The 16,185-nt window shown below is 57.3% G+C and overlaps 1 protein-coding gene across 3 annotated transcripts in view; it reads right to left on the bottom strand.

Moving 5' to 3' along the window:
- Window positions 1-16,185, bottom strand: part of LASP1 (LIM and SH3 protein 1) — a 42,366-nt gene that overhangs the window by 25,256 nt on the left and 925 nt on the right. For all 3 annotated transcript variants that reach the window (XR_010081152.1, XR_010081153.1, XM_063403730.1), the window contains exon 2: window positions 7,105-7,199. Coding sequence is in view for 1 of the 3 variants with exons in the window: in XM_063403730.1 (XP_063259800.1) it covers window positions 7,105-7,199 (95 nt within the window). In the remaining 2 variants the exon portion in view is untranslated. The remainder of the gene's footprint in view (window positions 1-7,104; window positions 7,200-16,185) is intronic.

Below are 16,185 nucleotides of genomic sequence, written 5' to 3'. Positions count from 1 at the left end.
TGCCCTAAAAGCAGCATTTTCCCCAAAAAACAGCAGGAGAGGGGTTGGGATCCCAGTTCCAGATGGAGGTGAATTCCCGAGAACAGAGACCCCATTCCATCCCAAACCTGACCTAAAAGGAGCATTTTCCCCAAAAAAAAAACAGCAGGAGAAGGATTTGGAGTGACCCCACTCCCAGACTGAGGTGAATCCCTGGGAACTCAGACTCCATTCCATCCCAGTCTGGCCCTAAAAGCAGCATTTCCCCCAAAAAAAAACAGCAGGAGAGGGGTTTGGAGTGATGCCACTCCCAGATCAAGGTGAATCCTCAAGAACTCACACCCCCATTTCATCCCAGTCTGGCCCCAAAAGCAGCATCTGCCCAAAATCACAGCAGGAGAGGGGGTTGGAGTGATGCCACTCCCAGATGGAGGTGAATCCTCATGAACTCACAAGCCCAGTGCTGTGCTAAAAGCTGAATTTCCCCAAAAAACAGCAGGAGAGGGGGTTGGATCCCAGCCCCAGATCAAGGTGAATTCCTGGGATCTCACACCTCATTCCATCCCAGTCTGGCCCTAAAAGCAGCATTTCCTCCAAAAAAACACAGCAGCAGAGGGGTTTGGAGTGATGCCACTTCCAGATGGAAGTGAATTCCTGGCAACTCACATCCCTTTTTGGCCCTAAAAGGAGCATTTTCCCCGAAAAACAGCAGGAGAGGGGGTTGGAGTGATGCCACTCCCAGATGGAGGTGAATTCCTGGGAACTCACAGCCCATTTTGGCCCTAAAAGCAGCATTTCCCCAAAAAACACAGCAGCAGAGGGGTTTGGATCCCAGTTCCAGATGGAGGTGAATCTCTGAGCATTCAGACCCCATTCCATCCCAATCCTGCTCTAAAAGCAGCATTTCCCAAAAATCACAGCAGGAGAAGGATTTGGAGTGATGCCACTTCCAGATGGAGGTGAATCCTCAAGTACTCACACCCCAGTGCTGTGCTAAAAGCAGAATTTCCCCAAAAAAAAACACAGCAGCAGAGGGGTTTGGATCCCAGTTCTAGATGGAGGTGAATCCCTGAGAAGTCAGACCTCATTCCATCCCAGTCTGACCCTAAAAGCAGCATTTCTCCCAAAAAATACAGCAGGAGAGGGGGTTGGATCCCAGTTCCAGATGGAGGTGAACTCCTGAGAATTCAGACCCCAGTGCTGCCCTAAAAGCAGCATTTCCCCAAAAAAAACCAGCAGGAGAAGGATTTGGAGTGATGCCACTCCCAGATCAAGGTGAATCCCCAAGAACTCACACCCCCATTTCATCCCAGTCTGGCCCCAAAAGCAGCATCTGCCCAAAAACACAGCAGCAGAGGGGTTTGGAGTGATGCCACTTCCAGATGGAAGTGAATTCCTGGGAACTCACAGCCCTTTTTGGCCCTAAAAGCAGCATTTCCCAAAAAAACACAGCAGGAGAGGGGGTTGGGATCCCAGTCCCAGACTGAGGTGAATTCCCGGGAACTCACAGCCCAATCCTGCCCTAAAAGCAGCATTTCCCCCGAAAAACGCAGCAGGAGAGGGGGTTGGAGTGATGCCACTTCCAGATGGAGGTGAATTCCCGGGAACTCAGACCCCAGTACTGCCCTAAAAGCAGCATTTCCCCAAAAACACAGCAGGAGAAGGATTTGGAGTGATGCCACTCCCAGACTGAGGTGAATCCCTGGGATCTCACACCCCATTTCATCCCAGTCTGGCCCTAAAAGCAGCATCTGCCCAAAAAACACAGCAGAGGAGGGGTTGGGATCCCAGTTCCAGATGGAGGTGAATCCCTGGGAACTCACAGCCCAATCCTGCCCTAAAAGCAGCATTTCCCCCAAAAAAACACAGCAGGAGAGGGGTTTGGAGTGATGCCACTTCCAGATGGAAGTGAATTCCTGGGAACTCACATCCCTTTTTGGCCCTAAAAGCAGCATTTCCCCAAAAAACACAGCAGGAGAGGGGTTTGGAGTGATGTCACTGCCAGACTGAGGTGAATCTCTGAGCATTCAGACCCCATTTCATCCCAGTCCTGCCCTAAAAGCAGCATTTCCCCAAAAAACACAGCAGTGTTGGAGTGACCCCACTCTCAGATGGAGGTGAATTCCTGGGAACTCACAGCCCATTCCTGCCCCAAAAGCAGCATTTCCCCAAAAACACAGCAGCAGAGGGGTTTGGATCCCAGTTCTAGATGGAGGTGAATCCTGAGAACAGAGACCCCATTCCATCCCAATCCTGACCTAAAAGGAGCATTTTCCCCAAAAAACACAGCAGGAGAAGGATTTGGAGTGATGCCACTCCCAGATGGAGGTGAATTCCTGAGAATTCAGACCCCAGTGCTGCCCTAAAAGCAGCATTTCCCCAAAAAAAACCAGCAGGAGAGGGGTTTGGAGTGACCCCACTCCCAGACTGAGGTGAATCCCTGAGAACTCAGACCCCACTCCATCCCAGTCTGGCCCTAAAAGCAGCATTTCCCCAAAAAACACAGCAGGAGAAGGATTTGGAGTGATGTCACTCCCAGATGGAGGTGAATCCTCCTCAAGCACTCACACCCCAGTGCTGTGCTAAAAGCAACATTTCCCCAAAAAACACAGCAGGAGAGGGGTTTGGGATCCCAGTTCTAGATGGAGGTGAATTCCTGAGAATTCAGACCGCAGTGCTGCCCTAAAAGCAGAATTTCCACCCAAAAAAACACAGCAGGAGAGGGGTTTGGAGTGATGCCACTTCCAGACTGAGGTGAATCCCCAAGAACTCACACCCCATTCCATCCCAGTCCTGCCCCAAAAGAAGCATTCCCAAAAAACCAGCAGGAGAGGGGGTTGGAGCAGTCCCACTCCCAGCCCGAGGTGAATTCCTGGGAACTCAGACCCCAGCCCAGCCCAGCCTGGCCCTGGCATTTCCCAGGGGCGCCTCTGGATCCTCCCCGGGCTGAACTCCCAGCCTGGAGCCCTCAGGGAGGATTTTCCAGCCGGGATTTTTGCCTGATCTCCACGATCCCACAGCCAGCTCAAAGTTAAAATTCTATAAAAATTTGGTTTTGGGAGCAGCTGGAGCCTGGAGCTCGAGTCGTGGATGAATCCAGCAGGAAGGCAAGGAAAATCCCAAAGTCTGGCCCTGGCTCTGTCCTGGTGGCCCAGGGCCAGCAGGAGCTGCTCCTGGTGGCCCCGGGGAGGTCCTGGTGGCCCCAGGGAGGTCCTGGTGGCCCCGGGGAGGAGCAGGAGCTGCTCCTGGTGGCCCCGGGGAGGTCCTGGTGGCCCCGGGGAGGAGCAGGAGCTGCTCCTGGTGGCCCCAGGGAGGTCCTGGTGGCCCCAGGGAGGTCCTGGTGGCCCCGGGGAGGTTCTGGTGGCCCCGGGGAGGAGCAGGAGCCCCCAGCCCCGGATTTTCTCCTTCTCCCCATCCCAACCCAGCTCCTCTGGGCACCCCCAGCACCCAGGGGTGCCTCTGGACACAGCCCAGACTGAACTCCCAGCCTGGAACCCTCAGGGAGGATTTTCCAGCCGGGATTTGTGCCTGATCTCCCCGATCCCACAGCCAGCTCAAAGTTAAATTTCTATAAAAATTTGGTTTTGGGAGCAGCTGGAGCCTGGAGCTCGAGTCGTGGATGAATCCAGCAGGAAAGCAAGGAAAATCCCAAAGTCTGGCCCTGGCTCTGTCCTGGTGGCCCAGGGCCAGCAGGAGCCGCTCCTGGTGGCCCCAGGGAGGTTCTGGTGGCCCCGGGGAGGAGCAGGAGCTGCTCCTGGTGGCCCCAGGGAGGTCCTGGTGGCCCCGGGGAGGTCCTGGTGGCCCAGGGGAGGAGCAGGAGCTGCTCCTGGTGGCCCCAGGGAGGTCCTGGTGGCCCCGGGGAGGAGCAGGAGCTGCTCCTGGTGGCCCCGGGGAGGTCCTGGTGGCCCCGGGGAGGTCCTGGTGGCCCCGGGGAGGAGCAGGAGCTGCTCCTGGTGGCCCCAGGGAGGTCCTGGTGGCCCCAGGGAGGTCCTGGTGGCCCCGGGGAGGTTCTGGTGGCCCCGGGGAGGAGCAGGAGCCCCCAGCCCCGGATTTTCTCCTTCTCCCCATCCCAACCCAGCTCCTCTGGGCACCCCCAGCACCCAGGGGTGCCTCTGGACACAGCCCAGACTGAACTCCCAGCCTGGAACCCTCAGGGAGGATTTTCCAGCCGGGATTTGTGCCTGATCTCCCCGATTCCACAGCCAGCTCAAAGTTAAATTTCTATAAAAATTTGGTTTTGGGAGCAGCTGGAGCCTGGAGCTCGAGTCGTGGATGAATCCAGCAGGAAAGCAAGGAAAATCCCAAAGTCTGGCCCTGGCTCTGTCCTGGTGGCCCAGGGCCAGCAGGAGCCGCTCCTGGTGGCCCCAGGGAGGTTCTGGTGGCCCCGGGGAGGAGCAGGAGCTGCTCCTGGTGGCCCCAGGGAGGTCCTGGTGGCCCCGGGGAGGTCCTGGTGGCCCAGGGGAGGAGCAGGAGCTGCTCCTGGTGGCCCCAGGGAGGTCCTGGTGGCCCCGGGGAGGAGCAGGAGCTGCTCCTGGTGGCCCCGGGGAGGTCCTGGTGGCCCCGGGGAGGTCCTGGTGGCCCCGGGGAGGAGCAGGAGCTGCTCCTGGTGGCCCCAGGGAGGTCCTGGTGGCCCCGGGGAGGTCCTGGTGGCCCAGGGGAGGAGCAGGAGCTGCTCCTGGTGGCCCCAGGGAGGTCCTGGTGGCCCCGGGGAGGAGCAGGAGCTGCTCCTGGTGGCCCCGGGGAGGTCCTGGTGGCCCCGGGGAGGTCCTGGTGGCCCCGGGGAGGAGCAGGAGCTGCTCCTGGTGGCCCCAGGCAGGTCCTGGTGGCCCCAGGGAGGTTCTGGTGGCCCCGGGGAGGTCCTGGTGGCCCCGGGGAGGTCCTGGTGGCCCCGGGGAGGAGCAGGAGCCCCCAGCCCCGGATTTTCTCCTTCTCCCCATCCCAGCCTGGCTCCTCTGGGCACCCCCAGCACCCAGGGGTGCCTCTGGACACAGCCCAGACTGAACTCCCAGCCTGGAGCCCTCAGGGAGGATTTTCCAGCCGGGATTTGTGCCTGATCTCCCCGATCCCACAGCCAGCTCAAAGTTAAAATTCTATAAAAATTCATTTTTGGGAGGAGCTGGAGCCTGGAGCTCGAGTTGTGCCCGGCTCTCATCTCCAGCTTCTCCCCACCTTCCATTTGGAGGAATCTCACGTTTCCCTGGATTTTCTGCTTTTCAAAGCCCTCAGAGCCCAGCCCAGCCCCGAGTGTCACTTCCAGGAGCCACCAGTCCCTCCCAGTTCCCAACTGGAGCCAAGGAGGGGACAGGGACAGGCCTGGGGACAATCCCCAAGCAACTCCCACAGCGCTGGCACCAAAAATCTTCTCCCGGATTTATGGGGGATGTCAGGGCTGGAGGAAGCCCGGCCCTCTTCCTCCTCCTGCCCTCCAGAAGAAAAGAAAAAGTCAGGAATTTGGCAGGAGGCCACGGCTGGAACAGAGAGGAGCCTGTGCTGAGGCACGTTTGGAAAAGCAGCCTCGTCCCTGCCAGGATAAACGTTGCTTTTCCACCCCCTTTTCCCTGGATACGGGATGTCCTTGTGCTCCAATTCCACAAAATTTGGGAATTCCTGGGATATCCTGGAGTTTGTGGTTCACTGGGAGAAGCTGAGAAAGAACCAACCCCAAAAAAACCCAAATTTGGAGTTTTCCTTTCTCGTCCACATCTCAGCCCCTCCTGGGAATTCATCCCAGCTCTTCCCTCGGGGAGGAAAATGGGGAAAAACAAAAGATTTTGGGGATTTTCTGTGCTCAATCCAGGCTGGGAAGGGTTAAAGCAGCAGCGGCATCAAAGGGAGCCCCGGGAGGAAAAGCCGAGGTTGCGCAGACTCCTCGGAATGTCAGGAATTTCCCATTTCTCCATCCCGCACGGGAATTTTGGGAGAAGGGTTTGGGATCAGGGACGCTCCCCCTGCTCCTCTGGACACCCCAAAATTGTCACCCCCAAAGGCAGAGCCCGCCTGGCCCAGCACAGGCAGATCCCCCTCCAGCAGCGCCCCCGAATTTGGGTGAAAATGGCCCCAAAACCACCACAAACCCTCTAAATTTGGGTTTAAACTCCATGAAACTGCCCTAAAACCCCCAAATTTGGGGTAAAAATGGCCCCAAAACCGCCCCAAACCCCCCAGTTTTGGGGTTAAACTCACCCAAAACCTCCCTGAACCCCCCAAATTTGTGGTGAGACTTCATGAAACTACCCTAAACCTTCCAAATTTGGGATGAGACTTCATGAAACTGCCCTAAAACCCCCAAATTTGGGTGGAAATGGCCCCAAAACCACCACAAACCCTCTAAATTTGGGGTTAAACTCCATGAAAGTGCCCTAAACCTTCCAAATTTGGGGTGAAACTCACCCAAAACCACCTCAGACCCCCCAAATTTGGGGTGAAATGCTCCAAAACCTCCCTAAACCCCCAAATTTGGGGTGAGACTTCATGGAACTACCCCAAAACCCCCAAATTTGGGGTTCAAATGGCCCCAAAACCACCACAAACCCCCCAAATCCGGGATGAGACTCCATGAAACTGCCCTAAAACCTCCAAATTTGGGGTAAAAATGGCCCCAAAACCGCCACAAACCACCCAAATTTGGGGTGAAACTCTCTAAAACCTCCCTAAACCCCCAAATTTGGGGTGAAATGCTCCAAAACCTCCCTAAACCCCCAAATTTGGGGTGAGTCCTCATGAAACTGCCCTAAAACCCCCAAATTTGGGGTAAAAATGGCCCCAAAACCACCACAAACCCCCCAAATTTGGGTTGAGACTTTATGAAACTGCCCCAAAACCTCCAAATTTGGGGTAAATATGGCCCCAAAACCACCACAAACCACCCAAATTTGGGATGAAACTCACCCAAAACCTCCCTAAACCCCCAAATTTGGGATGAAACTCACCCAAAACCTCCCTAAACCCCCAAATTTGGGGTGAGACTCTCCAAAGGATCCCACACCAGGCCCTACAGGAGATCCCACCAAAGGTCCCACACGAGGATCCCACAGAAGGATCCCACAGAAGGATCCCCCACCAGGCCCCACACCAGGATCCCCCCGGATCCCCCAGGATCCCCCCGGATCCCCCCGGATCACTCACGCGTTGCAGTAGGGCTTCTTCTCGTAGCCCTTGTAGTTCTTCATGTTGAGCGTCATCTTGCAGGTCTCGCAGTGGAAACACGACTTGTGCCAGAACTGCGGGGCCAAGGGGACAGGGGTCAGCACGGGGACACAAAAAACCCCAAACCTCAAAAATCCCCAAACCCCAAAAACCCCAAACCCCAAAAACCCCAAACTCAAAAACCTCAAAATCCCCAAACCCCAAAAACCCCAAAATCCCCAAACTTCAAAAACCCCAAACTCAAAAACCCCAAACTCAAAAACCCCAAACTCAAAAACCTCAAAATCCCCAAAAACCCCAAAATCCCCAAACCTCAAAAACCCCAAACCTCAAAATCTCCAAACCCCAAAAACCCCAAACTCAAAAACCTCAAAATCCCCAAACCTCAAAAAACCCAAACCCTAAAACCCCCCAAAAACCCCAAACTCAAAAACCCCAAAACCCAAAATCCCCAAACTCAAAAACCCCAAACACCCCAAACCTCAAAAACCCCCAAACCTCAAAAACCTCAAAATCCCCAAACCTCAAAAAACCCAAACCCTAAAACCCCCCAAAAACCCCAAACTCAAAAACCCCAAAACCCAAAATCCCCAAACTCAAAAACCCCAAACACCCCAAACCTCAAAAACCCCCAAACCTCAAAAACCTCAAAATCCCCAAACCTCAAAATCCCCAAAACCCAAAAACCCCAAACCCCAAAAACCCCAAACTCAAAAACCTCAAAATCCCCAAACCTCAAAAACCCCAAATTCAAAATCCCCAAAAACCCCAAACCCCAAACCTCAAAAACCTCAAAAACCCCAAACCTCAAAATCTCCAAACCCCAAAAACCCCAAACCCCAAAATCCCCAAACTCAAAAACCTCAAAATCCCCAAACCTCAAAAACCCCCAAACTCAAAACCCCCAAACTCAAAACCCCCAAAAACCCCAAAATCCCCAAACCTCAAAAAACCCAAACCCTAAAACCCCCCAAAAACCCCAAAACCCAAAATCCCCAAACTCAAAAACCCCAAACACCCCAAACCTCAAAAACCCTCAAAAAACCCCAAACTCAAAACCCCCAAACCCCAAAATCCCAGGGGCAGGAGAGACCCCCGGGATCACCGAGTCCAACCCCACGAGTGCCACATCCAATTTTTCCTTAAACACCCCCAGGGATGGGAATTTCCTGGAGCAAAACCTTCAGTGCTCACAGCCCCCCAAAATCAGTGAAAACACCGCCAAAAGCCCAATTAGCAGCTCCAAACGCTAATTAGAGGACAGGAGGATGTGACACCCAGGCCGTGAACGCTCAGCCACAAAATCCAGCTCCTGCTTCCTGCTGGGATTTCCATTTTCCCTCTCAGAGCCCAGGCTGGGAGCCAAGCCCTGGTGTCACCTCCCCTGTGCCACACCCTGAGCCCTGGTGTCACCTCCCCTGGTGCCACACCCTGAGCCCTGCTGTCACCTCCCCTGTGCCACAACCTGATCCCTGCTGTCACCTCCCCTGGTGCCACACCCTGAGCCAGCCCTGCTGTCACCTCCCCTGTGCCACACCCTGAGCCCTGCTGTCACCTCCCCTGTGCCACACCCCGAACCCTGCTGTCCCCTCCCCTGGTGCCACACCCTGAGCCAGCCCTGCTGTCACCTCCCCTGTGCCACACCCTGAGCCCTGCTGTCACCTCCCCTGGTGTCACACCCTGAGCCCTGCTGTCACCTCCCCTGGTGTCACACCCTGAGCCCTGCTGTCCCCTCCCCTGTGCCACAGCCCCAGCTCTGCTGTCACCTCCCCTGTGCCACACCCCGGGCCAGCCCTGCTGTCACCTCCCCTGGTGCCACACCCTGAGCCCTGCTGTCCCCTCCCCAGGCCCTGCTGTCACCTCCCCTGGTGCCACACCCTGAGCCCTGCTGTCCCCTCCCCAGGCCCTGCTGTCACCTCCCCTGGTGCCACACCCTGAGCCCTGCTGTCCCCTCCCCTGGTGCCACACCCTGATCCCTGCTGTCACCTCCCCTGGTGCCACACCCTGATCCCTGCTGTCACCTCCCCTGGTGCCACACCCTGATCCCTGCTGTCACCGCCCCTGGTGCCACACCCTGAGCCCTGTTGTCCCCTCCCCTGTGCCACAACCTGAGCCCTGCTGTCCCCTCCCCTGTGCCACAGCCCGAGCCAGCCCTGCTGTCCCCTCCCCAGGCCCTGCTGTCACCTCCCCTGTGCCACACCCTGAGCCAGCCCTGCTGTCACCTCCCCAGGCCCTGCTGTCACCTCCCCGAGCCCTGCTGTCCCCTCCCCTGGTGCCACACCCTGAGCCAGCCCTGCTGTCCCCTCCCCAGGCCCTGCTGTCCCCTCCCCTGCTGTCCCCTCCCCTGGTGCCACACCCTGAGCCAGCCCTGCTGTCACCTCCCCAGGCCCTGCTGTCACCTCCCCGAGCCCTGCTGTCCCCTCCCCTGGTGCCACACCCTGAGCCAGCCCTGCTGTCCCCTCCCCAGGCCCTGCTGTCCCCTCCCCTGCTGTCCCCTCCCCAGGCCCTGCTGTCCCCTCCCCTGGTGCCACACCCTGAGCCAGCCCTGCTGTCCCCTCCCCAGGCCCTGCTGTCCCCTCCCCTGCTGTCACTTCCCCTGGCCCTGCTGTCCCCTCCCCAGGCCCTGCTGTCCCCTCCCCTGCTGTCACTTCCCCAGGCCCTGCTGTCCCCTCCCCTGCTGTCCCCTCCCCAGGCCCTGCTGTCCCCTCCCCTGTGTCACAGCCGTGCTCAAGCCCTGGCTCGGCCGGGACAGGAGGATTTTCCTCCTTCCATCGCTCTCAGCGATGAATTTGTTCCTCCCCTGTGCCCAGCCCGGGGTTTTTGGCTCCTCCAGCCCTTCCCAGGGTGGATCAACAGCTGAATCCCAGATCTGGGAACTGCAGCAGATCCCTGTGATCCAGCAGGGAAAGAATCCCAATTCCAGAACCAAGAACTGCAGCAGATCCCTGTGATCCAGCAGGGAAAGAGCTTCAATCCCAAATCTGGGAACTGCAGCAGATCCCTGTGATCCAACAGGGAAAGAATCCCAATTCCAGAATCAAGAATAGCTGTAGATCCCTCTGATCCAGGAGGGAAAGAATTGCAATCCCAAATCCAGGAAAAGCGGCAGATCCCTGTGATCCAGCCTGGAAATGACCCCAATCCCAAATCCAAGAACTGCAGCAGATCCCTGTGATCCAGAAGGAAAACAACCCCAACCCCAAATCTGGGAACTGCAGCAGATCCCTCCGATCCAGGAGGGAACAACCCCGACCTCAAATCCAGGAAAAGCAGCAGATCCCTGTGATCCAGCAGGGAAAGAATCCCAATTCCAGAACCAAGAACTGCACCAGATCCCTGTGATCCAGAAGGAAAACAACCCCAACCCCAAATCTGGAACAAGCAGCAGATCCCTGTGATCCAGCAGGGAACAAATTCCCCACCCCAAATCTGGGAACAGCACCAGATCCCTGTGATCCAGGAGGAAAACAACCCCAGCCCCACATCCAGGAAAAGCGGCAGATCCCTGTGATCCAGCAGGGAAGCAACACTAATCCCAAATCTGGGAACTGCAGTAGATCCCTGTGATCCAGGAGGGAAAAAAATCCCAATTCCAGAACCAGGAACTGCAGCAGATCCCTGTGATCCAGCAGGAAAACAACTCCAATCCCAAATCTGGGACAAGCAGCAGATCCCTGTGATCCAGGAGGGAACAAATCCCAATTCCAGAACCAAGAACTGCAGCAGATCCCTGTGATCCAGCAGGGAAAGAGCTTTAATCCCAAATCTGGGAACTGCAGCAGGTCCCTGTGATCCAGGAGGAAAACAACCCCAGCCCCACATCCAGGAAAAGCAGCAGATCCCTGTGATCCAGCAGGGAAACAACACTGATCCCAAATCTGGGAACAGCAGCAGATCCCTGTGATCCAACAGGGAAAGAATCCCAATTCCAGAACCAGGAACTGCAGCAGATCCCTGTGATCCAGAAGGAAAACAACTCCAACCCCAAATCTGGGACAAGCAGCAGATCCCTGTGATCCAGGAGGGAACAAATCCCAATCCCAGCTCTGGGAGCAGGAACAGCAGGAACTGCCCCTCCAAGACCCTGGGGTGCCCCCCAGCCCCTTTCCTACCCTCCAGCACCCTGGGGTGCCCCCAAACCCATTTCCCTGCCCTCCAGGGGGTCAGGGTGCCCCCGAGACCCTTCTCTGCCCCTCCAGCACCCTGGGGTGCCCCCAAACCCCCTTCCCTGCCCTCCAGGCCCCCTGAACCCCTTTCTCTGCCCTGCAGGACCCTGGGGTGCCCCTGAGCCCCTTCCCCTGCCCTCCAGGGGGTCAGGGTACCCCTAAACCCTTTTCCTGCCCCTCCAGGATCCTGGGGTGCCCCTGAGCCCCTTCCCTGCCCCTCCAGGGCTCTGGGGTGCCCTGAGCCCCTTTCCCTGCCCCTCCAGGACCCTGGGGTGCCCCCAAACCCCTTTTCCTGCCCCTCCAGGGGGTCAGGGTGCCCCCAAACCCCTTTCCTGCCCCTCCAGGGCCTTGGGGTACCCCCAAACCCCTCCTCTGCCCCTTCAGGGCCCTGGGGTGCCCCCCAGCCCCTTTCCCTGCCCTCTGTGTCCCTCCAGCGGGGACAGGACCAGCGCTGGCCCCCAGAATCGGAGGCGGCGCCGAAAGGAGGCCGGGGCAGGGCCGGGCACAGGGGACCCGGAGTTATTTCGGCTCCCAGGAACGCTCTGCTCGCCCTGGAGAAGGAGGACGGGTTCCAAACGCATTTTGGGAGCTTTCCTGACCAATCAAACCTCACTGGAAAATGATTTGGGATGGAAGGACCTGGAATCCCACCAGGGACACCTCCCACCACCCCAGGGTGCTCCAAACCCCGTCCAGGGACACTTCCAGGGACCCAGGGACACCGCCAGGGACCCAGGGACACTTCCAGGGACCCAGGGGCAGCCACAGCTGCTCTGTGCCAGGGTCTGAGCACCCTCACAGGGAGGAATTCCCTCCCAAAATCCCTTCCTGACTCCATTTGTTCATCGGTAGAAGTGGAGCAACGCTCCGTGGATCTGGGAAGGGGCATCATGGAATGGTTTGGGTGGGGAGGGACCTGAAATCCCGTCCTGTGCCACCCCTGCCATGGCAGGGACACCTCCCGCTGTCCCTGGGTGCTCCAAACCCCGTCCAGGGACACTTCCAGGGATCCAGGGGAGCCACAGCTGCTCTGTGCTGGGGTCTCACCACCCTCACAAGGCAGAGTTTTCTCCCCAAAATCCCGTCCCGAGTGCATTTCTCCCTGTGTAAAAGTGGAGCCATGGAATGGTTTGGGTGGGAAGGGACCCGAAATCCCGTCCTGTGCCACCCCTGCCACGGCAGGGACACCTCCCGCTGTCCCTGGGTGCTCCAGCCTGGCCTGGGACAGGATCCAGGGGAGCCACAGCTGATCTGGGCACCACCAGGCAAAGCCACATCTGGAGCCACCTCCACATCTGGAGCAAACTCAGAGTCCCCAGGGTTTGAGGGCAGCACCAGGAGGGTCCCCCCGGGCTGGGCTGGAGGAGGCAGGGCCTGGGGGAGCTCAGGGGGAACTTGGGGAGCCCAGCCCAGCCCAGCCCAGCCCAGCCCTCGGCTCCGGTGTCACTTCCCCAGCGGAAACCAGAGCCCCGTGGGGGCAGGGACAGCAACGTCCCCAAAGCCACCCGGGCAGGCGGTCACACGGGGAGTTTTCCATAAATCCCAAAGGGAAGTGGATTTTCCCTGGCTCTGGGGGTGAAGCAGCCGTGTCTGTGCCAGGGCTGTGCCCTCCCGGCACTGCCTGTGCCAAAACAGCCCAGCCTGTGCCAACACCGCCCGGTGTGTGCCAACACCACGGCCCCGTGTGTGCCAACACCGCCCGGCCGCCCTTTGGACTCAGGAAGGGCAGGGACAGAGCAGCTCCGAGGGCTGGAAAAGGGCAGGGACACGCTCCAAGGACTGGGAAAGGCAAGGACAGAGACTCCAAAGAATGGAAAAAGAAGGGACAGAGGAGCTCCAAGGAATGGGAAAAACAGGGACACACTCCAAGGGCTGGAAAAGCAGGGACAGAGGAGCTCCAAGGGTTGGGAAAAGCAGGGACAGAGGTGCTCCAAAGGCTGGAAAGGCAGGGACAGAGGTGTTCCAAGGAATGGGAAAAGCAGGGAGCCGCTCCAAGGACTGGGAAAAACAGAGACACAGTCCAAGGAATGGGAAAAGCAGGGACAGAGGTGTTCCAAGGAATGGGAAAAGCACGGCCAGGGGCTCTCCAAGGGCTGGAAAAGCAGAGACAGAAGAGCTTCAAGGGCTGGGAAACTCTTGGGATATAGATACTCTGGGAAAAGCAGGGCCACAGGCTCTCCAAGCCAGGAAAAGCAGGGACAGAGGTGTTCCAAGGAATGGGAAAAGCAGGGACATACTCCAAAGGTTGGGAAAAGCAGGGCCAGGGGCTCTCCAAGGAATGGGAAAAGCAGGGACAGAGGTGCTCCAAGGAATGGGAAACTCTTGGGATAGAGACACTCTGGGAAAAGCAGGGACAGAACAGCTCCAAGGGTTGGGAAAAGCAGGGACAGAGCAACTCCAAGGGTTGGGAAAAACGGAGACAGAGACACTCCAAGGGCTGGAAAAGCAGGGACACTCTCCAAAGGTTGGAAAAGCAGGGCCAGGGGCTCTCCAAGGAATGGGAAAAACAGGGACACATTCCAAGGGCCAGGAAAAGCAGGGACAGAGGAGCTCCAAAGCCTGGAAAAGCAGGGACACTCTCCAAGGGCTGGAAAAACAGGGACAGAGGAGCTACAAGGGCTGGAAAAGCAGGGCCAGGGGCTCTCCAAGCCTGGAAAAGCAGGGACAGAGGAGCTCCAAGGAATGGGAAACTCTTGGGATAGAGACACTCTGGGAAAAGCAGGGACAGAGCAGCTCCAAGGGCTGGAAAAGCAGAGACAGAGACACTCCAAGGGTTGGGAAAGCAGGGACACATTCCAAGGGCTGGAAAAGCAGGGACACATTCCAAGGGTTGGGAAAAGCAGGGCCAGGGGCTCTCCAAGCCTGGAAAAGCAGGGACACATTCCAAGGGCCAGGAAAAGCAGGGCCAGGGGCTCTCCAAGCCTGGAAAAGCAGGGACACATTCCAAGGGCCAGGAAAAGCAGGGCCAGGGGCTCTCCAAGCCTGGAAAAGCAGGGACACATTCCAAAGGCCAGGAAAAGCAGGGCCAGGGGCTCTCCAAGCCTGGAAAAGCAGGGACACACTCCAAGGACCAGGAAAAGCAGGGACAGAGGAGCTCCAAGGGCTGGAAAAGCAGAGACAGACACTCCAAGGGCTGGAAAAGCAGGGACACATTCCAAGGGCTGGAAAAGCTGGGCCAGGGGCTCTCCAAGGGCCAGGAAAAGCAGGGCCAGGGGCTCTCCAAGCCTGGAAAAGCAGGGACACACTCCAAGGAAAGGGAAAATCCGGGCCAGGGCTCCCCAAGCGCCTGCCCACGGCTCCCCGGGCTCTCCGGGAAAAGGCAGCCGCGGGCGCTCAGGGCGGGGTGAGCCGCACCACGGGCCGGCCCTGGCAGGGTTTTTAGGAAGAGGAAGTGGCTGAGGAGCCCGGGGAGGACAAGATGGTGACTGCGGGCTCCTGTCTGCTTCCCCCAGCCGGAGCTCGGCGTCTCCGGGAGCTCCGGGCTCATCCCGGGGATCCCGGTTCCCTCCCAGGCACTGCCCGGCCCTTCCAGACACCCCCAGTGCTCCTCTGCCCTTCCAGCCACAATCTCAGCACTCCCCTTCCTTCCCAAAGATCCACAACCCCCAACCCCCCTTTCCCTTCCAAATATCCCCAAATTCCCCTTTCCCTTCCAGTCATCCCAAAATCCCCATTCTCTTCCAGTTATCCCAAAATCCCCATTCCCTTCCAGTTATCCCAAAATCCCCATTCCCTTCCAGTTATCCCCAAACCCCCTTTCCCTTCCAGTTATCCCCAAACCCCCTTTCCCTTCCAGTTACCCCCAAACCCCCTTTCCCTTCCAGTTACCCCCAAACCCCCTTCCAGGTATCCACAAATTCCCCTTTCCTTTCCAAATATCCAAAACTCAAAACCCCCCTTCCCTTCCTCATATCCACAACCCCTAAACCTTTTCCCTTCCAGTTATCCCCAAATCCCCATTCCCTTCCAGTTATCCCCAAATCCCCATTCCCTTCCAGTTACCCCCAAATCCCCTTTCCCTTCCAGGTATCCAAAACTCAAAACCCCCCTTCCCTTCCTCATATCCACAACCCCTAAACCTCCTTTTCCCTTCCAGTTATCCCCAAATCCCAGCACTCCTTCCTTCCAAATATCCCCAGCCTAAAACTCCCTTTCCTTTCCACACATCCACAACCCCCAAACCCTCTCCTCTTCCTTCTATCCACATCCCCCAACTCCTTTTCCCTTCCAGTTATCCCCAATCCCCCTCTTTCTTTTCCAAATATCCAAATCTCCTTTCCCTTCCAAATATCCACAATCCCCAAACCCCTCTCCCCTTCCTTTTATCCACATCCTCCAACCCCTTTTCCCTTCCAAATATCCACAACCCCAAAAATCCTCTCCTCTTCCTTTTATCCACATCCCCCAACCCCTTTTCCCTTCCAAATATCACAACCCCAGCACTCCTTTTCCCCTCCAAATATCCACAATCCCCTTTTTCTTTTCCAGCTGTCCCCCAACCCCTTTTCCTCTCCAAATATCCACAATCCCCTTTTTCCTTTCCAGCTGTCCCCAACCCCTTTTTCCTTCCTTTTGTCCCCAAGCCCCAGCAGCTCCTGGAGGCTCCCAGGGCCCCTCGCAGCCCCAAAATCTCAAAACTCCGGGGTGAAAGTTCAGCCCCGAGCCCTTCCCGGCCTCAGGAAAAGCCTCATCCCTTAAAAATGCGAGCAACAGGGTCTGCCGGAGCTCAGGAATGCCGCGGGAGAGAGAGGAGAGTTCTTCCCAGTTACTTTTTCTTTTTTTTTTTTCTTTTTTTTTAGTCCCTAAACTGGTTGTCCCAGAAGCCTGGGAGAGGAGGGGGAGGAGGAAAATCAATCCCATGGGAAGAGCAGCGGGAATGGAGAGCCAGCATCAC

Source organism: Prinia subflava, chromosome 8 (assembly GCF_021018805.1).
Source record: "Prinia subflava isolate CZ2003 ecotype Zambia chromosome 8, Cam_Psub_1.2, whole genome shotgun sequence".
NCBI lineage: Eukaryota > Metazoa > Chordata > Aves > Passeriformes > Cisticolidae > Prinia > Prinia subflava.
This window is presented reverse-complemented; position numbering and strand designations above follow the sequence as displayed.